This window comes from Aptenodytes patagonicus, chromosome 2, assembly GCF_965638725.1.
Source record: "Aptenodytes patagonicus chromosome 2, bAptPat1.pri.cur, whole genome shotgun sequence".
Classification (NCBI taxonomy): domain Eukaryota; kingdom Metazoa; phylum Chordata; class Aves; order Sphenisciformes; family Spheniscidae; genus Aptenodytes; species Aptenodytes patagonicus.
In genome coordinates, this window is record NC_134950.1 from 162,096,460 (window position 1) to 162,122,307 (window position 25,848).

Here is a 25,848-nt window from a genome sequence, read left to right on the forward strand (position 1 = left end):
ATCTGGCAGTGAGAGTTTAAAATTTTTAAATGATGCAAAGCTAGACTGTGCTATCTATAAGCTATGAATGTCAAGACATTTCCTTATCTTAAATTAACATGCACTAAGAAAACGTGAAGGTTCCACAATATAAAGCGTACAGAAGATTTCAGAGTGAGAACCAGAAATTGTGTTCCTCTCAGAAAAATACAGTACACATATTAAAACTGTAAACAAATTCTGAAGATAGCTTGTGTTAATGTCTACCATCAACATAAATATATTCAGACAGTTATTTGGCCGGTAATATTCAGCGCTCCTGCAGCTTCGCACTCTTCACCTTCAAAGCTCTAAACACCACGCTGTCATAGGCTACCAAGACATTACTGCTGACGACAATACCAGTTACCCACTTCCTTCTCTGGCAAACATTTCCTGGAAAACCCTTGGTTTGTTGGTAAATCCGTGTAACGAGATACTACTGCAAGCACCATGCAAGTAGTGACCTAACTCTCACTCAGTGCTGCCCAGCAAAGCAGCAGTAATGCCTTTTCACTCTGCTTTCTCTTCTGTTGCATGCGGCTAAGCTCGCAAGTCCGCTGTACAGTGAATTAATCTTTTAACTTATTGCTATCATGCTGAAAATTTGATGACTATTTTACTTCCATTTTTCCTAGCCAAGTATGTTGAAGTCAGGTTGTGGCCTATCTCCCAAGTACACACACAAACTTCAGCTTTCCTCATTTGGCTTCTTTCTAATGTGTCACTGTCAGCCTTAATATTTTTAGACTTTTGATTCACTTCCTCCATCTCTTCAAATGTCACACTGGCTACCTCAAAGCTGGGTAACTACATCTGCATTTCCTGCTCTCCCCTTGTAATTAAAAATGATGACAACAAATGGAGACTTCTCTTTACTTTGTTTCCACATAATTGTTTCCCAATTCTTCCTTCATTACATGACTGATGTGCACTGTTCTATCTTGGTCTCATCCCACAGTTTTCTAATTGTTCTTCCCACTGTCCTATAAAATCCTGTTTGTTGCTAGAGTACTGTACAGTGATATTCACACAGACTTGGACAGTTTAAGAGAAATGCTTGCAGGCTTTTAAATAATCAATCACACAAATCAATCAATGAACACCCTAGATAGGATTCATGTGATTAAACAGCCATCCCCGTTGTCTCCATATCCAAATCTAGTCACACCGGACACTCTTTACTGTTAAAGGGGATCTAGTTAGTATGTTTTGTGGAGTCTAAGACAAGATTCATTTCATCCTGAAGTAGACTCAGTTGGTAATTTGACTGTTCCATGTAAGTGCCAATTCCTCTCCTAGGTGCCTATAAAAGGAGCATAGCTGAGCTATAGATTATAGGTATCGAAGATGGAGGATACGTTGCCTATCCACATGCTAACAGCACCACACAGCACTTGCTACAGCAGCTTAAGGGATTATGCAGAGGGTGAGACTGCACAGAGAGTTACAGAACAATTGTACCAAAGGGAGGTTTAAACAATCACATGCTGCAATGGCAGTGCTGCATATCCGTATCAGCTTAGGAAGAAATAGGAAAATAAACAAAAGGATTCAAGAGGGAAGAGAACGTGAAGTTGCAGCATAAGGGGATAAACGGAAGTCAAGGGAAAAGGGCCACGCTTCCCTGCAGAATGTGGCACTAGAAACAACTCTTCCACTTCAAAATCGCTCTGCAGCCTAAAAAAAAAAAAGCTGTTTAAGCTACTGGGAGGAGTATTTCGTCACCTCTAGCAACTGAGCCACATACTACTGTATGACAGCCCACATACGCTTTTATATATTTTAAATCATTCAAGTGGCAAAGGTCTCTGACAGAGACCACTGTGATTTCAGTATCAGAGTATCTTTTTGTCTATTTTCCAGAGGAAAACTGTTTTTATGAAAAAAGTAAATCATCAAAAGTTTGAAGAAGAAACACAGTGTTAAATACTACAAACTTCTAACTTGTTTGTGTGGAAGATAAAGGTGGGGGGTTTTGTTTCATTTTTTACTTTTGATATCTTTATCACATGTCACCCCCAGGACATGTCACAAAAAAGGGCCCAATTCCTACAGCTGTGAAGAAATTCTTCTAGCATTTGCTTTTAAATTTTTTTTTAATGCTGATTAAAAAAACAAACACACACACACAACCCAAACAACAACAAAAAAACAGAATGAACTTTCACAGTATGATTCAGGAAAAAATTGTGCAAAATCTCAAATATATTGTTTCTACCTCCAGACTATTATGCACATCTGAATTCCTTGTTCCTATATAAAATATTAGTAGCTGTCCCTGAAATATTTCTATAACGAGAAAATGTTCATTCACACCACTAGAAAAGAGAGTAAGTATAGAATTATTGTACAGAACAGCTAATAAACCTTCAGGACTTACACAATACCTGCATTCATTTCCTATGGGTTCATCTACCTATTTTACCTATAAATGTAGGAAATTAGTTACTATCCACTGCTAATTAAATATTGTATCACAGTACCTTATAATGTGAAAATTTACTAAGTATATGTACTCGAATTTCGTTTAGCAACAAGTCTTATTCTTATTTGTAAACAACTGGAGGACGCAACACCTATATTTGTGTTCCACATAAACCCACCTTCATATTAATTTTATTAAATAGTACAACAGTAAACATGCTGATGACCACTGCACTAAAGGCAATGGTGTCGCTATGAAGCAATTTATCATTTTATTTTCTTAAAGAAAAGCACTGAATGTTCCCACATGTTAGAGCAAATGAAGTCTATGACTGGTTCTTAGCCAGAATTTTGCAGCCCAACTGAAACTCATGGGTAGAATATCCCCAGAATTTAATTTCAAAATGTCTTCAATTTGCCTCGGCCTCTCTTTAGTTTTATAAGCAATAGACAAAAGTTTTCTTCACACTTAAGCTTCAGTGTAAATAGCAATCTAAAGATAGCAGCAAAATATTTAGATACAAAGGGTAATGAGCTGTGACCCTGTTAAGTAGATAAATGGTAATTAGAAGGAAACAATACATCTCCTGCTTCAAACAGTTAATTTAACAGGTTCAAATTTAATAGCTGCTTTTATATCCTAAATCCTCTTTTGCCTGATTTTGAAGACATTATTCTTAACCTGTTTCTTGAAACCAGTAGCAGTACTGCTTCTGTACAGTAACATGAAATGGCAGCAAGGATCTTCCATGACAAAGAGCAAGTGCTCTAACCAATGTGCTTTTAGGCTTATCAAATTTTGCAGTTGAAATAGAAAACAACAGAACAACATTTCATTAAATATTTTAAAACTATACTCATTATACACACAAGTGCAAACACTGAAGCTGTTTCTGTAGTCACAGAGGGACATTCTCAAACTGTAAATTCCTACAGACAAGAAAAACTTGTATCATAATCTGTAGTATTTATAGAAATTTGCCAGGAAGTTGGGAATACGTATACCTTAAACCCCAGAAGAGGCGGTCGAGAGCAGCTTGTTACAAACTTGAGTAGTTTGCGTTTCTCTTCATCAGTGAAGCTTTCTACAACTCTCCAGAATATTTTAATTACAGGATGGTCTGCTGTGTAGCCACCTATAATGAGATTTAAATGATTTACAGATAGAATAGTTTTATGTAAGAAAGAAACTCTTCAGAAAACCTAGCATCAGTTTTGAAAAGCTTAGGGAAAATATTGAAACCAGCAGGCTTAGATTGCTGACTTCTGTTACCTATAGATCTCTTTGATCACTACATTTTGAGTTTCTCATTCATTGCTCACCTATGGCTACTATCTCCCTCAGCTTTTTAACTGCAGTTTTCTTCACTGAATCCTATTTGTTTATTTTAAATTAATTTTATTTAGTTTAGCATTTACCTAGTAACTTTGGATTACTGCCTTTTACTGCAAGAGTTTGTAAAATCTGCAAGACTCAGGATGTTATTTAATGAATCAACTTACCTAGAGGTAAGCTAGAATGTGAACTGATGATATAGTAGCATTTTTTTTTTTTATTACATTCATGATAACTGAAGAAAGATACCTTGCATTTCTCACACGGAAAAATATGAGCTCTCTCTTCAGGCTATCTGAGAAATGGTAAGTATCTGAATGAGTTGGTAGAAACAACCATCCCAAAGTCATTTGCAGACTTATTTTCAGGGCAACCAGACACAACCATTGACTAACATCCATTTAGAAAAGGAATTCCATGTCTTGTAATTATCTGGCTATAAACTTGTATTTAAATGTGTGAATAAAATAAACTGCATACCTGTATCTCCCAGCATTTATAAAATTAGGTTGTAATTTTACCCAACTTTCTGAAATTCAGGCCTGTCTAGAGAGTTTGACCAAAGTTAACAACAAGAATAACCTTACAACTTTTTTTAAAAAGCTGTGATAGAAAGCAAATTTATTTATTCCTGAATCAGTCATAATACATTTTTTAATTTAAGTAAAATATACTTACCTGAATAGTTTGTGAAAGATTTAAGATCATCCAAACTAATAGGTACTTGGGCACCAGAAATCAAAACCTAATAGTGAAGAAAATTAGACAATTACATTACAGGCAAAAATTAACATTTATTTGCAGTTTAAAGCAATTGTTTTCTGCAGTTTTAAGAGAAGTACCTGTATTTCCTGTTGATCAAACATTCGAAGCCATTCAAGATTCACAACATTGGCCAGTCCCTGACGGAAAGCAAGGCAATGCTGTCGAATTTGTTTGTTTAACCTGTAGTCTGCCACCAGGTGAATGTACGCAATTCGGTTAGCGCTGGTAACAGGAATGTCTTTTCCACCTGGCTTCAGCTCAACCACCTATAAACGTAACAGTTTTCATCATCTTGGTAAACTTTAGTTCTGTGTGCTGTAACCGTAAAATTGAACTGCAAAACATTCTAGTAAGTGATGTATATATTTGAAGTTTACTAGAATATACTGAAGAATATTCACCTCAAAATAAGATTACAAGTTATAAAGGTAGGGTTTTTTCTGTTTACTCATAAGAGCACATTATATGGCATCCAGTTTTTAGACCTAGACCGCCAGCTGCTAACGCAGCTGACCACATGGCCCTGTGGTTTATTACCAGAAAGTGGATTCGGCAAAGTCAGAGCTCTTTTATAGGAGACAGCATGTAATACTAAATTCACCACTGCAAGTCAGACAGAAACTGAGGTGAGAATCTTCCCCTTGGCAGGCTCATCCCTAGCTTCACTGATGCTAGTAAGTGCTCTGGAAGAGAAAGTAACCTGTATAAGCACAGATCTCACACGCAGCACTCCTTCCAGTTGGATTAGGAAAACTGTGCTTGACTGGCTAGGCTCTTCTCTAATTGGTGATCGTGAATTCTGCAGGACCACATTATGGAAAAAGCAATGTCCGCTGAGTCAAAATTAAGATTCTGATACAAGCCTGATTTACAGAATGATAAGCATCCACAATTCCTACTGCTGAAAATCCAAGTTATACATGTTCAGTACTTTCAAAAAAATTAAAAAAAAAAAAAAAATCAAGCCTAAACTTGTTTGTCTGCTGAGAAGCTTTTGTCCTTCAAGTACACCAAGATACCTCAGCATGGAAGAATTTTTAATTAAAAAAAACCAACCCACAAAACAAAGACACTGTAATTGCATTAAGCTATAAACCAGAATCAACAGTAGTTATTAAAACACTACTGACCTTTACATATTCTACCCTTTACTACAAGATGGTAATTTTGCTGAGCAGTAGCCAAATCTGAAGGGATTATTTCAGTACTAAAAAGATGATAAAAAAATTGAAAAGCTGAGATACAGCCACTTTCTGAAGCCTTCAGAAAAAAGTTTGTTTTTTCTACACTCTAAAGTCAGCAATTTTTAATTATTTTTGTTCTAAATAAATCTGTATTTCAGTCTGTGGTAATGATCACATCTTCAGAGCACAGAGAATTAAACACGCAAATAGCTTCTTTTGTAACATGCCACCTAATAATGTGAGCTGTTCCAGTACAAAGCGAAATGCTAAGTGGTAAGATTAAAAATTCGCAGTGCTTTTGAGCATTCAGATTTTTACTTGATTCACAGGTTTTTAAGGCCAAGAGAAAACATTAAGATCTGTGAATCTGACCTCCCAGATAACACGAGCCAGAGGATTCTGTCTAGAAATTCCTGTATTTAACTCAATAAATCCATAGATGAGTTAGAGCACATTTTTTAGAGAGACAGGCAATTCAGGTGTAAAGACTCTATGTGATGGAGTATTTACCACTTTCCTTGATAAGCTAGGACAACCTGAATTATAACAATAGGTGTTAAAAATCTGTCTTACTTCTCACTTTAATCCTTCAACTGCAAGCTTCTTGCTTTTGTTACGCCTACAGTAAAAAAAACCTCATCAATACTCCACCATGTCTGTGTGCAGGTAGTACTGACTATGCTTAAATGCTACTCCCTGAAGAATGAAGTAAAATGAAGGTGTCACAGTTTAGCTGACACTGTTTCATACCCTGCACACATTAGCTCGCTCGCTTCCGAGTAAGTCCCCTTCAACAGGAACCACGGACACAAGAGGCAGGATAGCTTTCTCTGGGGTCCACCCTTTGCGGAGCCTGGCATGCAATGCAGCCGGCCAGTCTAGGGGGTACAGGGCAGTACCTGGTGCCACTGATTGGCCTGAGGGTGAGGATGTTTTTACTGGTCAAGTCCACAAGGAGTATTAATAGAAGTATGGGACATGTTCCACACCGCAATGGAAACATCTGATGAGAAGGGGCCCCTGCGCTGCTAAGCTTTCTCCTCTGCTACTGCAGGCAGCAATGCAGTCTACAATGTACTGTGTTTCATCCCACTACAGTAGTTTTACTGTTGTCACTGAAAAGTTAGTCAGTAATTGGATTTATCTAATGATTAGAAACATTCTGATTTCCACTGTGAGTCCAATGGGTAAAGTTTGTTAATACCCACTGTTCTTATTTCAATATTGTCCCATAGCTTAACCAGCTCTTTCCTTCCGCCTCAATTATATCCACAATGCATTATTTACGGGCAGCAACTTCATTAATCTTCCCAGAGTCTTTTTCGATGGACTAAAGGAAGTCAGGTTCCTTTAGTCTCCTCCTATAAAATACCCTTTTACAAGGCCTAACAAAACCAGAAAGCTTTCTCTTACTATTTAAATCCTTGTCCTCCATAGTGTTACAGGATCAGAGCTACCAATGATATTCCAGATGAACAGATCATTGCCGAGACCTCAACACTACTAATACTTCGCTGTCTGCCCACTGACAAATATTCCCTATTCATTTTGCAGAACAGCATTACTTGTTCTTTTGTCACTACTTCACCAAATACAACTGAAGTATGGATACGCTGAATTTGGCCATATTAAAGCATATTTGTATCAATTAACTCATCAAGCTTCTCTTAAGAATATAGACACCAATAATAAACAAAACTAGTTATTATTCTATTTGTGGACAATAATTTGTGAGCTCTGTTTTTGGTTTGTTTTTTTTTTTGGGGGGGGGGAGCTTGAATTGAATTCCTTCCTAAAATAGCAAAAGGGAACCAGTGGCAGGGTGTTCTAGAACACTGCTGTGTTTTAGGATTCATCCCAGCACTAGGTGAAGTAAAATGTTTAACCTTCCCTGCAGGTCAGCAAATAACAGATCAGAACACAGATTAATTTACGCTTATGTTTGCATTATAATAGTATTGTCTTCACAGTGGTCTAAGGATGTCGGGAAAGCTGTATTCATTTTATAATAAAAGCTATTCTCTCTCCCTACAATGTTCCTCCTGCAAATCGGAGGGAAAAAAAAGTTTTGTACTCTTTCTGACCACTATTTTTAGAAACTAGGAAAAAAATATTTTTTTAAAAATTTTATTTTTGCTTTTATTTTTATATTCTTATTTTAAGTAGCAAACCTTGGTTTCTGATCCAGCAACACTTCTGTAGCTCCCCTTCCTCCCCTCAACCCTGCAATGCCACAAGTAAGACTACCGCATTCAGTTAACCGAATTTCCTGGGGTTTTCCTGTGATCTAACTACCCATTTTCAGAGTTTGTCAATGTGAGATTAATTCTACCACCATTTTGTCAAAGTACCATCACAGTCTGAAAGAAAAGGGCTAATGTAGCAGGAATAATAAATATATTATGCCATAAAGGCTAAGAAGGATGTAAAAGAGAAGACAGAAAATGGTAACGCTTGGGCTGGCAGAAAAACAATAGTAAATGTAGACGCAGTTCACTTTTTACTCATTCGTTGTTTTCATGGCATTTTAAAGAGACTATTGTAGAATTCCCACTTAAATCTTTTAAGATGTAATAAATTGCGTTGCGGACTTTTTGAAAAGGAACTCTTCAACAATCATTCCTGACATTTAGAATTATCAGCCTGCATTTTTATTTTTATCCATCCAATTTTGACCACTAGATGGTGCAAGGTAATAACACAGGTTACACGGGATGGGCAAGAATAGAAAACTACCCAAAATGTGCAGACTTGTGTTATCACCTTATTTTCTATTTTGTAGATCTAAGTTTAAACAAACAAACAAACAAAATCATTTTAAGTTGGTTCATGATCAAAAGCAAATATTTTAAAAGCAAATTATATGTATTATTTAGATAAGTATTGAGATCATTCAGACAATACCACAGTAAACTGAATTTGATTCCATACTCACAAAGTATGTCTTCAAAATGAAGGGGAAATATCAAAACGGGACATAAAAGTCCCACATTTTTAAAAATCTGCAAGGAAAGGTGCTTTGCATTCTTTTAGTAATGTGGACAGAAGTATTCCATTAGGCCTCTGACTGACTTCGTTAGATACACTCAGAACTACAGTTGCATGCACTTACAGTTTTCTTGGCTATAAATTCAATTATATGTTTCTGCAAGCACACACTAAAAAATGCGCTCAACTTACACTTATATTCTTATTTAAGAAAACCACCAGTTTGTAAAAAAAACCAAAAAGTAAATCTCTATTTTATGTATGGTTGCAGTTCAAGTGAACGGTTCAGATGATCATTTTCAGTTATTATATCTACTATTTTGAACATTAGCATAATAATAAAATAAATGCACACCAAAAATCAGGGAAACAGTGAATAACAGTATTTGTCAAGCAGAATTCAGGGGATTTATCTTCTGGCTTATTGATAATAATCTGTCACACAAAATCACTTTGTAATGTGATTACAGGCAGACAACAGCAAGTCTCTGTTGGTAGACAAACTTGCTAGCTGCTGCTCACTCAGATCTGGCAGTGGCAATTGCTTCCCAAACTGAAGGAGAAAAAGGGAATATTTAGAGGGTAAAGTGGTAAATATTTTAGGAAAGAATAAAGGACCTGTCATCTAGGCAATCTTTGTATGTGACATATGAAGACATAAGACATATATCCAGTGCAGTTTCAAAAAGCACTCTTCTAGATAGTCAAGAACTCTTACAAACTTGTTTTTAATACAGATGAAAAGATTTTATCTTCTCGCTTGGACTCTGATCACTTTTGTCCACATCACCCCTAAAGTTTTTCCCCATTCTGAAAATAAGTAGATAAAGGCTTGCTTTCTTTCCCTGTCATCTGCCTTCCAGATGTTCAGGCAGGAGTTCCAGGTAGCAGAATGCATTTGAATGCCTAAGAACGCATTTGCCATAAGTGTTATAAATCTGCCTGAGAAGGATCAGCCTCAACTTAAATATTTTGCTTCTGAAAAACCTCCAAAATCATTCCTCTAAGCCACTGTATCCTAGTAAAGAAGCTGCCAAGACAGAAAGCTTCAGAATTATTTTTAAGGCTTCAAAATTTTCTCTCAGGGAAATTTAAAGGCACAGAACACTCCTTTAGTGAGTCAACATGTTTTCAGTAACAACAATGGCATTCACATCTGTGTAAAAAGCCAAAGGTGTCCTGACACCAACTTTTATACTATATGGATTTCACAGAAACTGCTGCCATATATATTATAGTGCTTTTCTGTGGATTTGTGCTTCTACACTTTAGTTATGGAGTCTTCTGATTATGGAGTCTTCTCATATTCAACTGTTCCGAACCATGTCATTTCAAGAATCAATGTTTGAGAAGACTCGCTGGAGTACAGAATCTAACATTTTTGAAGGAAGAGTAATACATATTTGAATCTTCCTCTCTTCCCTTGGGCAGCCACAAAACTTGCCTTCCTCACTGAAAGAGAGGGGGGAGGGAGGTCTGAAAAGAGGAGGTATTTTCTTGAATTTGTTAACCTTACACTTGCTATAAGCATTTTATAACCATTTTATCACCACCTAATCTACAAGATAGAAGGAAAAATAAAATCAATATACACAGCTACCTGAAGGCACCTGTAACTATAGGCTGACATTCTTTTGAGACTTTTTTTATTGGCCACCATTTTATGCAGCAGATCCAACAGCTGAAGTCTAGGCTGGTATCACTGCATTAGATAGTTCTTTATCAAAAGCTAAAGCTATTTGGGGTTGGAAGATAAGGTTGATGGCATAGCTCCCCTAATTAGCAGGTCTAATGTGCAAATTATTAAGTACCTTTTTGAACTTCTGGTGACTGCACTTTGACAACAGTTTAATGGGATCTAAAAGCGCATTACAGGATTGGAATCAATACGCTGATAATAGAATTTCTACCTTCTACTACTGACAGAGGCAATAGAGCCCCTTTTGAATGTGTCTTTCATTGCAGATAATGCTTTTGTGCCACAATTGCTGGATGGACACTGCCACGAGGATAACTATTTACAATGATAGATTTATGATGCATTTATTGGGCACTAATTTATTAGACACTAAAGTGGTTGTTTAGCTGAAAACTAGAGATAATGTACATTCAACATAAGGAGTGCAAATTAAGCTCTTTTCCCAAAGTGAATTAGCCTTACCTTGACACAATTAATTAGTATGCAATGGCTACACGAGTCAAATACCAGACAAAATGTATTTATCCATATGAGGTTTATTAAGGTAATGAAATTAAGTATAAAAAATAACTTGTTGCATTACAACACAGAAGACAGTGACAAGAACAAATTAGTTCTGTTGAACTACACTAACACGCAGTCTCATTAAAAGATGGTTAATATTTCACAGGTATAGTGTTCTCCCTCCAAGTATAAACACAGCAATACAGCATCAGAATATTTAATTTAACTTACATTTCATTTAGTTACTCAGAAACTATTATATTTACTCTTCCTTTTAAAATTATGCAAACAATCAAAAAATCAGAAGTCTTGATAATACTAGCCATAGCCCTTAGAGAATTATAACGAACAAATTAGGCTTCTTTGCAAGAATGCACTTTTTACAAGTTTTTGTTGCAGTAGGTAGAGCTGGCAACATCTCTAACTGGATCTCCTTGTATGTTATTTCTGAGCTATTTCTCTTTTCTATGTCCTTCTACCTTACTTGTTGAGGTAGGTTCTAATGTGTGGCTAATTTTTGAGGACATACAGAATAGATGTATAAAGTATGGAAACCACCAGCTCTCCAGAAAATATTAGCTACTTTTCATTTTTAATTAGCGACTAAACTACTTTTGTATTAGCTGCGATCAACAAAACTATTACTTTAAGTGCATTTAAATGAATGGCTTTAGAATACAAATAACAGACTTCCCTCCCTCCCTCCCCCCCCTCCCCCCCGAAAATCCTAGGTTCTATTGGAAACCGCCATCTTGTGTGTTTTGCAGCCTAGTAACCCAATACATGGATACTATAGAACTCAATTCAGTATCAGTCACTTAACAGCACATGCTACCACAGAGCAGGCGCTCTACTGTACAATACTGTACAATAGAGTAGGTGCTCCAAGAACATGCTTTCTGATACATCCGCATCACATGCCTTCATTTCAAGTTTTTGATTGTTTTTCTAAAGACAGTGCAGGTCAGAAGTTTTCATATAGAGAGTGTAACCCAGGGGAAAAAATGACACCTGGCATATGTTTAATATGAAACATTACTTATATCAGGCAATTGTTGACTCTCCCCCTTCAGTATGATTCAGGAACCCCAAATCTGGGGATACTATTTTAAAATTGTAATGCAATCCAGGTTTTAGGATCTTCCAGAATGACAGGAAATGGATGACAGAAGAGTAAAGATAAAGTCTGAGCCTGATGCTGTTAAAGCAGAAGTCTTAGACATCAAATTTGCTATGATTTAAGCAGCAGCAGAGAACTCAACCTAACAATTTCCAGGACTAGCTGCTGCCATCACAGTGGTGCTGCTGCTTCTGTGAGATGTGCATAGTCCCAGGCTTCCCTGACCAACAGGCAAAACCAGAACTGCTTACCCCCTTTTATAGTCTCTGTTTCTTCCACAAGAAACAAGGCTGAATTCAGATGCTGCTGCATATCGCAATGTTGTCAGGTCTACCTTTTTGATCCAATTATTAATTAAATACCATAATCAAGTACAAGTAGGCCATCAGTAGTACATAATTTTAAATCCTCAAAAACGAAAGAGGAAGCAAAAATGACAATAAACTTTAACTGTATTAGCAAATAAAGGCACACTTCTAAAGCTCTGGTGATACTGATTTTCTACTATGAGCACAAGTGATCTTTAGTACTCACAACAGAGCAAATCAAAGCCATAATCTAATTATATAGTACAGTCGCGTTAAAACTTCATATTTAAGGACCTAACTGGCCCAATTTTTAGAAGCACTGAACACCCATTTCTCCCCCTCCGAGACCTGGTGTCTCAGACCCTCAAAAAAAAAAAAAGGTATTTAAAAAAAAAAAGGTCTAATTTCAGTTCCTCTATTTTGACAATTACAGCTAAAGGAGACAACACTTACCTCAGAATAAAGGGTCATTATTATTTAAAACCATTCTGATTTCTAACTCTGATTCCAAAACTAGGCAGTACTTCTATAGTTTACATATCATCTAACTTTTACAATTATTTGAAGTGCAATCAAAGAAACAACATAAAATATTTTGTTCAAGAAATTATCTCAGGCAGTAGAAATTTTCATGTATGACTGTTATAAAAAAATCACTGTAGTTTACTACTTAAAAGACCAGACCTTTAAATCATCATCAAGAGTTGGGGTTTTTTTAAGCACAAGATTAGTTATTGTCTACTCCAAAGACTGAGTCAGAATCCTGACGATGCCTCACAACATACAGCACTTGTAACAGTTCCTTCTTATCACTTTCAAATTAAAAAATTAATTAGTAGGGGTAGTAAGGATTCATCAGTCACACAAAAAAAAAGCGAAAGCCATTCTTACCTGCGCTTCCCCAAGGTCATTATTTACCACCGTGAAGTTTAGTCCAAGTTCTTCTACATCCCCTTCATAGCTCTTGAGAAAAAGCAAATTTTTGTACATTTCTGGATCTAACGAAGCTAAATGATGAATGTCAACATCCGCACTTGTCCCCAGTAATTTTGAGAGGAAAAAACTAGCAAATGGCAGCTCCACCAGCATATTTTCATAAAGAGCCTGAAAAACAAAGCAATTAAAAGCACATTAGATTTTATTGTTGTACATGCAGGAATTCTGAAAGCTATTGTCTATTTCTCAACTTTTTGGTAATTCCTCCTTAATTTGGTGCCTGAATAGGATCTTCTGAGATGGCAATAGCCCAGATATTGCATAAATTTAAAAATATTCAACCACAGTTTGAGATTTGAATATCCTTGTGAAATACCAAGCTCCCAAATTTTACAAATTAATTATGTGGTGATTTAGAAGGTAAGGTCACTGCTTAGCTGTCATTAATCTTCTGGTCTGAAGTATGATAGCAAACAGCAAGTATATCGATTGCATAGATTGGCAAGAAAAGCAAAGTTTGCTAAAGGACAATGCAACTGCATCAAGAATGTCTTCCAAAAAAAGTTAGCATCTCTACTGCCATTAGCATTGTCATAAGCAATATTTTTCCATCCATATCAATTGCTACATGTAAAATAGTCTGCCCCTTAAAAATAACTATATAAAACCAGTACATTTTAAACTAATCCAAATAAACTATTTCTTTTGCATGTTATACAGATTCATTGCCGCATATTTTTGGTGAATTCTACTGCTTAATGGCATCATCAAACCATCCTAATTTCCAAGTCGAGAGCTTATCAGTTATGCCTGTACCATATGTCCAATCCTTCCTATGCCTGACACCATTAGACCTGTCAAAAGACTACTGAACCAAAAACAAGCCTGACCTGAATCTGCAGCACTCATGAAAAATTTATTTTTAGTGTAAACCAAGAGTTTCCTCAAGAATTTTCAAAAATGCACAAAACCCGCAGCAATACCACTCTCGGTTGATCTACTGTATGATCACATTTCAATGTAATGCAAAGCAACTTTGCATATTTTTCATACAATAAGTAACAAATTCTTGTTGATTGGAAGAAAAAAGTACTTATGGTAGCTCTCCAAAGAAGGAGAGATGGAAACTTCAGAGCTAGAAAGAGAAAGCATGACATCAGTTAGAGAAAGTCTACATGAATAAAGGAAAAATAAAAGACCGTTGGCTTTAAAAAAATCCCTGAAACATGCTGTCTGTGCATAGCCTTTCGCATTGTTCAATTTGTTTGTCACATCAGCATCTCTAACAATGACAACCAAATCTTTACAGTATCATTAGTATCACTTCCAGGCTGATCAGAAAAGGCATCATCAACATAACATAATTGTTTGTTCTCTTTTTACTCTTCAGGAGCAGTGCTTTGCCATTACTTAAGTCCTCCATAATCTGCTGCAAACTTAGAAAAGGAAGCACAATGAGCAAAAAAAGGAAAAAAGAAGAAATGTAGCTGTAATCACTCAATGATATTCCAACAAAGACATTAAGAAAAATATACACAATTCCTTAAACTTTTGAAAGAACGTTTCTGTGAGGTGAGTTAGACCTTGCAGAAAGAATTGAGAATAACAAGTTCAAAGCCAAAGGGTGCATTATATTTAGAGCTATATGATTTATTCAAGGTGTAGAAGTCGAAATCCTCATTTGTATAGTTGACTTTAAAAGCAAACTAGAGGGATAAATCATTAATTTGCAATGTATAAGGTCAGTGTTTGCTGTTCCTGCATTAGTAACAATAAAGCCATTGTAATTCCTTAAATATATCAAAGCTACCCGAATTTAAAATGGAATTCCATCTATGACTCATAAAATGTAAATGTAGAGGTGTAATTTTTTACACAAGGCAGGTTTAAGCCTTTAGAGCATTTAATATACAAGGACTAATAAATGATAGCACTAAAAACTATGATCACATCAGCTAAATGGATTATAAATTAAATTTCCATAATGTATGCAACTGAAATACAAATGTAGACATAAATCAAGGTATTTTCTAAACACAGGTTAATTACACAAATTCAAAACCTGTCTATTTTTTATGCAAAATAATCCACTTAGCATTTTTCAAACTCGTCTTAAGTCTTAGCCACTTGCAACACTTGATCCTAGAAGCCTATCAATAATTCCTTGTCAGGAAAAAACAGCAATAGGTATATTGAAGAAACTTGTATGTTATTTTTCAAGTGTCTGTCTTTTATGAGTGTTTATTGCTAGAAATTGTGCCAAAATGATTTGAAATAAAAAGGATTAATTATAGTAGAAGCTTTTTAATATAAGTGAGTGCAGCTGCAATGCAATTAATGCAAATTGTGTCGCTATCAGGAAAATAAATGTGAACAACATCACTGGCTATTTCTGTTTGCTGCCAAATAACTTCAGTAATTTACTACATTAAGAATCAATAAAAAAAATAATGCATTTCAAATGCATCACTATTAATCTTCAGGTAGTTCCAAAGTGAACATTTATAACTTCATCTAAAAACTATATAAAGCATTTTTAAATAAACTAAATTGTGCAACTTGAGAATAACTTTAATTACTACTTCTCTTAGCTAAGTGATTGCAATATTAAAAACAAAGTATTTTTGGAAACAAGGCAAACAGTAGTGTTTTAATTAATTTGAAAGTCAAGCTATCCTAACAAAATTTAATAAGAAATGCACTAAAACTCCGGTAAATAAAATCACGATAAACTCCATTTTTTTCCAAAGAGGTAAATTATATCATTACAGCTCCAGCATTGTGCAGAGATGCTGAGAAATGCTCAGTACAATTGAATATGACTGAATAAACGTAAACTTTATCTTTCAGTTTCAATCTAATTTCCCCATTTCTCAGTCAGCACAAACTGCTCAAACTACCTGTTGCTGCCAAAAGATTCCTGCCAGAGGGATGAAACAAATCAGCTTGCTGATTCAACTGGGTTTCTTTTCAGATTGTTCGGGCTGTTTTTTATGGGGAGGGATTGTTTGAAGTTGAGCCTTCTACCAAATCAGAATCAGATCCAGCTCACAGCTATGGCTGAAACTGGATAGGAACAGCAAGACCACTTGTTTCAACGGCGGCACAACCTTACAGCAGCCAGCTGCCAATGGAAGTCCACCCTGATGGGTATTTTTCTTACTGCAGCTAATCTAATGGCCAAAAGAGGAGATTCATCCCTTCCCTCTTTTCCTTTAGTGAATTGTCTTGGGGAGCTATAAGTTACCCCATTTTAAGCTTAGTTTTCTGCCCATTCAACTCTCTGAACTGGCCTTCTGCAACAACAACATAAAGGAGGCAGAAGCCCAGCGTCAGTGACAGGCAGGGGAATGATGACCACCTCTTATAGAGGTAACCGTCAGATTGACTTAACTGCAATATGAAGCTGCACCGTTAGAATATACTTACATACATACTTTAATACAATATAAGGTCACGCTCTCCCCACAGAAGCAGTCCTCTTTTTTCCTCCAACAGCCAATGAGCAACAACGTTGACAGAAGAAAGTGGCTTGCTCTTGGAGGGAGGTGACTTCTCTTTGACTGTAAGTCAGAAGTTCCTGTTCATACACTGCTTCAAGAGATCAAAGCCAGCAAGCTTAACCAATATATATTTTAAAACTAATCTCTTCTCAAACTTCAAGTACTCTCACCCATTGGCAAGTTTCCTTTAACTCTTACGGTTGTCACCTATGGTGCTGGTGCCATTCTATGATAAATTCTGAGAGTTCACGTTCCCAATTTTCCTAACAAGCCCTTTACTTGATTCATTGTCTCTATCCTGCAGTCCCATAAACTGAAACTGACTACATACAGGAAAAACTCCAGATAGGAAGTCATGAAAGGAGCAATTGGTGGTCAAATATGACATTAGACTTCTAGTTTCTAATGTTCAGAGAGCAGGAGGGCAGGAGGGGGAATGAAACACAAGCACGATTTAACAGAACCTACATACTGTTGCCTCCCCAAAAGGCTGGGACCATTAGCATTCCACTCCAAAGTGCAGTTTGCAGATGCAAGCTTGGGGCAAGAGGTTAGTCTGAAGCAGAGAGAGGCATGTCTACATCAAGGCAAATCACACAAGCAGTGTAGTGCTCCTAGTGCTCCAGTAGCTAAAAGGTTATGTCTGCTGAAAGGGCCAACCTGGATTTCCCAGCACTATTTCGAACTCTTGTAGGTTTGAGATGCTCTTTAGGCAAAGTTATGACACCTCTAGATAACCATTAAAATAACTTAAAAACTTCTGAAACAACTACACCCAAAAAGCCCCACCTATTTTCCAGTAACAAATTAGGTTTTGTACTCTTCCCCCCCTATTTTCCCATTAGCTCAAGATGCCTTGCTACCTTTCTTTTTTTATTTTTTTTTTAACAAATGGTTAAAAGAAGTTCTTTCTGGTTAAAAGGCTGAAAGCAAGATTTCACTATGGCAGAAGTAGTATTCAGGGAAAGAAACTTCATACACCTCCCTCCCCCTCTGTGAATGCCTGTAGAACACACCAGAAGATTAAAAACAAACAAAATAACAGAAAGTCTACTGTGGTTAATAGGTTTTGACCTCACGCACAAAGCATGCAGTCTGAAATCTACTGTTTCTCTTTTAAATAATACTAGCTAGTTACAATTACAATAAGGCATCTAAATACTGTCTAGTTCAACTACAATTGAATGCAACATGGACTAGCTACAAAACCCTTTACTCAATTCAGCAACATAGATCACAACTTGGTCATCTAAAGTGGAAAATATTATGCTCAGATACTGGACACATACAAATATAATGGATGCGTTCATTAAACACCTGTGATGGGGGGGAAGGCATGGTTAAGGCCAACAACTTTCATAATATAGGCATGCAATTAGTAGCTTTAAAATATTGTGGAAGAAAGATCTCAGCTAGAAGGACAGCCATAGACAGTAAGACGGGAAGAAATATGAAACATGCAGTTCTCCAGACAAGGAGGGCTTTTTTCTGGTTTTCAACGTAACGAGAATAATATCTGACTGGGACTATATAAGGTAACTATCGTAGTATTACTTAAGCACTACAGGGTCACACGAGGTACTGTTCAGGTATGACCCCAAGATTCAGGAAACAGCTCTTCAGAAAGAAAAGATTTTGCACCATGTTTTAAAACCGGACAAACTTTAAGCTAGTTTAGTCATTTCAGACGAATTAGCTATATATAGTAGAGGTTACACACTAAACATACAATATGTTGAACAAAATTCAAATTGTGCAAACAAATTCACAGATGAACCAACTAAACCTCCCTGACTGTGAGGCAGCTTTAATGCCTTTACTTACACTTTCAGGTCTACAATTAATTCTCTCATTTATTATTTTAACTAAAATCTTTCTTAAGAAAAATAATTAATCAGTCACTGTTCTTACTCTCAATTAATCCTTCACAACCCAGAACTGTATTTTAAAATCTAAACAATGCTAAAGTCATAGCCCTAGAAAGACACATGGCTTATGGGCTGAAGCAGTAAGTGACTAGGCTTTAATTCAGTTATTTCCCTAATCAGCCCCCAAGACCATAACCCTTTCTATTTCAGTCATTTTAAACAGTTACTATTAAATAATACTTAGCACTTACAGAGTGCAATACATCTTCAAAGCTGTACAGAACCATTAATAAAAATGATAGAAAAATAGCAAAACCATTAGAACTTCCTTCTACCTTATTATTTATATCCTAGATATATCTCATCACACTCAAAAAGCCTTTGGGGCCAGCAAGGCCTATTCTACCCTAATGAAAAAGATAAAACTAAAAATATAAGTTACATTAACATGTACCCATATTTTTGAAGCATTTTTAAAGCTAGTGTTTAGTAATTTTAACATAAAATAATTTCCTACAGATATACTTAATAATGTGCTTTAAAGTGAGCAAAACCAAACTGATATTGTTCCTAATGTCAATATGGTAAAATAAACCTAATGATATCAGGTGTGTGTCACAACACAGTATGTCTACCTGGTAGCTTTAAGTCACTGTTCCTCAGTTCTCTGAGCTCTACAATAGCAGAGACATCTAGACACGTTCGTATCACCTTAGTAATGGAAAATCTGATACATCATCTTCCCTGTATGACTGTGAAAATTCATAGTGCACTTTTTGTTCAAATACTGGATGCCTTTTCTGTTTTAAAAAAAAAGTATGAGTCCAAAATTCCACAGCTAGATGCCTATAATTAGACTTCTGAGAGATTTATTAACATCTCTTGCAGTAGTGTGAGTATCCTCAGATTTAAAAATATTTTTTTCAGAAAAAATAAAGCCTTTTGTAAATTGGTTTTACTTCCAATTTCCCACTCCCTGGGAATTTGAAGGTCAGTTAGTACAAGTTCATAGAAGTTCCAGAGATGTGGGGTAGCAAAGACTCAGATACGAGGGGCCTGTCAGATTTGCTGCAGTCAGTGTAAATATCTGAAATGGACTGCAGGTGTGTGGTAAGCACAAGACAAACTCATGATTGACTCATGAACACATTACCATAAAAAAGTAGGGACCCATTTCCAAAGACTCCATTGGAGCATATCAAGTATAATGACCTTGAGTTAATTTTTAATTTAAAAATGGAAAGTCATGCTAGTATTTTTATTCTAAGAATTTAGGACATATTTAGTTTTATTTCAAGAACTTTTATTACCAAAATAAGAGTGCTTCAGAAATGTTGGTACTTGCAGAAAACCACCATTTCATCAGCTTAGTACTTTCTTTCTGTTTTAATAGGAACAGTTCTCTGTGTAACTTATACCATGTGTATGATATAAATTGCTATCAATGTCATTTGGGGGGTTTTGAGGGACGGGAGAGGGAAGGAGTAGAAGTACCTGTGGATGCACGGGATAACTGATAGTTATCATTCACTGCTGAAGTTCCAGTAAAGGCTTAATAGATTTTTCTTGTCTCAAATTTAAACATAATTTAGTAAAAACTGAAGATAACAGGAAGACATCTCCTCCTTATTTAAGTTCTAATCTTCTGAAAAACTGAAACATTTACTACTATATAACTAACCTCTGGATATGCTTCTAAGATAAATCTGTATTCTAATAGCAGTGAAACTAGTCATTTTTGAAGACAGTTCAAATAGATTAAAGAATTTCAGTAAATATTCCAAACCTAATTGATTGAAATGGACGTAGGTGTTCCCAGCTGTGGAAAAAAGATCAGGATACCATTACCACACACTCTAACTGTTTATTTATTCCCTGTCTAGGAGCCTGATTTAGAGGCAATAAAATGCAATCAGTACACAAACCAGAAGCAGGAATCATCTGCTAATGGAACTTTTAATTGAGGAGTGACCACTGACATGAGGTAATTCTTTCCATGCAGAACTCCTTGCAGAGACCCCTATGCACTTTATCACGGTAAACAATCACTAACATATGCATTAAAGAAAATTTAAATACATTATGACCCAATAAATATCACAATCCATCAATACACACTTTTCATTCCTAAAGATTTAGAGTAAAAATACCACATTTCAGTAGTCTTTTAGTGCTAGACATATATTTACAAGGTTAGTACTAACGTAGCTATTTGTAATCTAAAGATAATTAGTTATGTTAAATGAACCAGTACACAAAGGAATATCAAGCTGAATAACCATGTCAGAAAATAGATTCAGATTAGTTTACATCTACATTCATAAATCATGAAATAACTTCCATAAAGTATCTTACGATTGTGTTTCTGCACTGTAAAAGTATAATTAAAGAGCATGCCACTTTACATGGTAAATTCCTGTTTTGATTCCATTTCAGATGATTCAGGATTTTCTGAGACAAAAGATCAGCTACCTTGCTTTTAAGTAAAATGCTGAGTCTACAAAATCACGTGCAGGGTAACTGAAATTAATAAAACAAAAAACCTCCTCTTTGTATCAGTATCACTAATTCCATACCTACCTTTCTAGGTACTAGTAGCATCAATTGTGGCTGCAGCACAAATCAATTAAGAGTGTACTGATTTAAGCCAAGCCAAAGCGGATCTTAATTAAATGGACAATAAAGCAAAGGGAAAGGGTAGCCTAAAAATCAGAAGGAAAAAAAAAACAACAAAACAACCCTTCAACAGTCAGAGAAACAGAGGAAGAGTAGCAGCGCAATGCTTGATGCGCCATCCTATCAAATATTCAAGTATACAAAACCCAGTTCTTCTCACTGTAGAGTTTTCTTGCTTTGTTTCCTCTCTACAAGCTTTTGGTGCAAAAAGGGCACATAAATATGTTACTAGAAACATTTGCTTGAAGGTTTTAACTCTGTATGTGCAGCTTATTCATGATTTAAGAGTTCAGGATCTGATCCAGATCTTGCTGTGAAAGACTCCCACTGATTCAATCCATTTTAGATAAGGCCCCAGGATGATTAAGAACTACTTTAGTTTTTCTGCAAAATGGATACTGTAGACACTGCTAATCTCAGAACTGTACCTTCCAGCCAGGAATAATATCTCACACAACAAATGATCTATCACAGCTCTATTCAAAGTTACAAACTATAACCACAAGGCATACTCTCCAAGATACAGAAAAATAATCTAATCAATAATTAACGGTCCCACATTTACTACTAGGGTAATAAAACTTGCATTTGATCTACTATTACCCTGCTAATGTTTAATTTTTCTAAAAGACATGTTTTATAACTTTTTTCCAATTATATATGTTTAACAACATTTAGATATGTGCACAGAACAGTCCGTTATATCTTAAATCAGTATAGTAACTTACAAAAAGTCATATGAAAATAAACAACTTAAACCTTCATCAATATAGTATCCACTAGGCCACGCAAATTACTGACCTCCTTTATAACACTAAGTATTAATGATCAAAGACTAAACCTAGATTGTCTCATCTATCCATCATCAAAATAATGCTAAAATTTAAAATAAACACATTAATTTTGTTTAGTCCTTGCTGCTGCTTCTACTATCCAAGTTCTTCATTTGGATCCACAAAAGAAGGACTCTGTTCAAAACAACTCCTCCTCAAAACACCACGTTTTGTTCTTTATACTGACTTCCCAACCGTTTAAGACAAAAGCTGTCTTGGCAAAACAAATCTAAATCTTTTCAGAAATCTCCAGTGTCTTCCAAGGACTGCAGATTCTATTGCTTAGGAAAAGAGACTTAATATTGTATTTCAAAGACAGTGCATATGTTCTTCAGCAACATGAATGCATGACTCACTAGTGCTCTTCAATATGCTGAAATAAGAGAAGAGATATGGAAGTGGCTGAATTCAGTATAATCAAAGATGCTGAGTGTATTAAACAAAAATCTCTAGTGTCAGAAAGAGTCACTTTGTTAAAGGTGCAGAGACATTCATTGCAAAACATAATATATGCAAGAACTAGTAGGTTTACACCAAAAAGGAAGAAGTGGAAACCATAAAAATTATCATTCTAATCTTTCTATGGACTTTCTGCCATATTCTTAAACTAACACTGATACTTCATGAAATTTAAGTAATTATCATAAGAATTATCTACTTGATGTCAAGTCACTCCAAATGCAAAGAACGTCCTTTTCCACAACATCTATCACATTAACATCATTTAATAGATGCAAATGTAAGCAGGAAATGGAGAAAGATAATATGGTATACAAGACTGAGTTTAGGTGTGAACGTGGTGAAGTTCTGTATCTGCCACTGTTCTACTGATCACTGTTTCTGCTGAAATGGTTAACCAGTGTTTCCCTCTTCCAGGTTTGCAGCAGACCATTCAAGAATCAGCACAGAGAAAATCCTCACTTAAGATTCTCAGGTGTTCCTTCCAAACTTCCCTTCTCTGGCTATGTTGCTCAAAGTTTTGGCAGCCTGCCAGGGTAACAACTTTTGTGTTCTTGTGAGCCAAGTCCACTACATTGCCAAAGCCACAGCAGGAAAGTCTGCATGTGGAAAGATTTTTAGTGCTGATAGAACTGATGGTAAGGAAGTTAAACTAAATCAGGTGCCTCCTCACAGCCCAATCCTACCTACTGAGAGAGCAAAAAGATTAGAGTGTTCCATCCATACTTCTGGGACACCACATGGGACAACATGACTTTACTTTTCAGAGAGGACAACAAAGAGAATTTGGGGCTAGAACACCTCTGTCTGAACATCACTGACAGCCCAGGACACCCTCAGCTCTCAAGCAAAGCCTGTGACTCAGAAACTCACTGCTATGCTTCCAGTGGGCAAAACTGAAAGGTTCTTTAGCTTCAAACCCTGCCGGTGGTGGGAGACTGCTACCCAAGGTCTGCATGGTAAGCTGAGCTTTTACTTTCAAGGAAGAGAAAGGAAAATGCTTAAAAGGCACCAGTGTTAAAATAATATTTACATTACAGAGTAAAGTCACTGAAAGTTGAGAAATGTAAACTTTGGAAGTGTTTGAGTAGCTGTTGTTTAAGCAAACTCATTTCTGCCCTTTTTTTTTTTTTAAGAATGATTTCAGACAACATATGCAATTACATGATCACATGATATTCTTTCTACAAGACCTTTTGCTCATTCAGTGATCAGTAAAAGTTGCATGGACAGCCATGCAGTGTGTATAGTATACAGATGTCAATTTCTTCACAAACTACAAAAATACACCCCAAAAAGTCAATAATTTATCTAGGATTAAAATAATTTAAATTTTTAGACACACCATTTTTAAAGATAAGTTTTAAATTTTCAGATATTTCTACTTCTGAACTGACCAATTAACACAGATGTCAAGCTGTTAGAAACTTCCTGATGAGAAGAAAAACTGAATTAGGTGTAAATCTATGGTACTGAAAGTTAAATGCATTTGGATATTAGTATGAAATGGTTACCAAGAGACAGAGAAATTTCTATAAATTATTATATTTTAATGTATTTGTTTTCTGATAACATTGAAACTTCTTACGTGAGAGTTTTTGGAGGTAGCACTCTTTACATACTGGTTTCCACAAATAAGAAATTGCTGTGGATGCCTGATTGCTTCCTTTGCATTATATCTATTTTGTTTACAAAGGGGCTTTTAATAATCCACTATTGCTCTCAAATAACCCTGTGCAAAGCATAAAATGGACACATTTTTGAAAACGGGTGAGTGAGTATTCAATAACTTAACCAAGATCACAATACTGGCAGGTTTTGAATAGTATGGTCGTGCCTTATCTTTCTGTTTAATTCATCAAGTCTCTAAATACACTACTAAAAAGGTGTCTGTGCACCTGGGTAGGGGTAATTATTAAATAACACTGTCAATTCTTACCTTATGTAAACATTCTGCAAATACAAAAACAATTTATGCTTTCAAAATGTTAAATAATAGATCCTCTGATTTTAAAGACAAAACCAAAAACTATACTTGTAGCACTCTATGGAGATAGAACACATTTTGCAACTTCTGTCTTCACGCTAATATTTGAAATGCAATTACAGAAGGCAACGTGTTGTTTTGACAGAGGAAATTAAAGATTCAAAACTACACTCTTTTTTTGAAAAAATGTTTCAAACTTCCCCTCGACAATTGAGCCCTGCCCCATTCCTAGATAAACACCAAACATTTTTGGAGTGAAGTAACTTCCTCATGATACCACAGCAGTATTTGCTTCCCCACTCCAAAAATCTAGAGATGCAGAAATAAAATGAAGCCTTGGACATGTAACATAGGTCATAATTACAAACTATTGTATTAGTACTGAATCCATCTCCCATTAAGAGCAGGAACATCCTTCAAAGATTATTTTATTGAAATGGCTGATTTGAAATTTTCATTATTTAACAAGTTAGGACATTGCAATAGCTAGGATGCATTAGCAGAGAATTTGCCTACAAAGTGTCAGTTTAATCTAAATCAGTTGACTGGCAACTCTAAAGAACAGCACTCTTTCAACAACTCAAGTTTGCCAACAACCACCTCTTAAACCGCTTCCAGCTACGCTGAAAGGACATGCAACTATATGTTAAATCTCGCTGCAAGTCAGCAGGATTTTAGCCTCCAAAATAATTCAGGCAGTTAAATGGGACTTTTACATCTTAAATACCTTCAGTTTTAGATAGCTGAGTAGCAATCGATACATTTTTTTCTGAAATAGAATTTGTATTCCAAACTTCGTTTCACAGTTAATAGCTTTACAAAGATTATTTCAAGGGCTTAGAAGGAAATAGCCTCAATATTAAACGTGACCACAAAAGAAAACTGAATGTAGTGAATGTTTTTAATGGTTTCTCTCTTCTTTCTTTTTTACCCCTGCATTTTTCATCTAGCTCAACAAGTGTGTATTAGTCTGAACGTTCACAACACCAAAATATCAAGCACTAAAACTCAAGAAAGATGCAAAATGTACAAAAACCCAAGCAGAATAAGTGAAAGTTAATTTGCATATGGCTCTGAAGTATGGTAAATGCCCATGGCAAATTTTAAATGCTAGCAAGAATTGTATACCTCAGACAACTAGAAACTGTTTGCTTCTGAAAATATTAATTTCATATATTCCAAATGATGAAAATGTAACTGCAGACAAATTCTAGAAAGCTCCAGGTTAAAAATCATC

The 25,848-nt window shown here is 35.7% G+C and overlaps 1 protein-coding gene across 1 annotated transcript in view; it reads right to left on the bottom strand.

The window, feature by feature from the left end:
• UBE3C (ubiquitin protein ligase E3C) overlaps positions 1–25,848 on the bottom strand; it is an 85,502-nt gene that overhangs the window by 8,892 nt on the left and 50,762 nt on the right. The window contains exons 19-22 of the mRNA XM_076331918.1: positions 13,241–13,453; positions 4,624–4,812; positions 4,460–4,526; positions 3,451–3,581 (exon numbers count right to left, since the gene is read on the bottom strand). Coding sequence (XP_076188033.1) covers positions 3,451–3,581; positions 4,460–4,526; positions 4,624–4,812; positions 13,241–13,453 — 600 coding nt within the window. The remainder of the gene's footprint in view (positions 1–3,450; positions 3,582–4,459; positions 4,527–4,623; positions 4,813–13,240; positions 13,454–25,848) is intronic.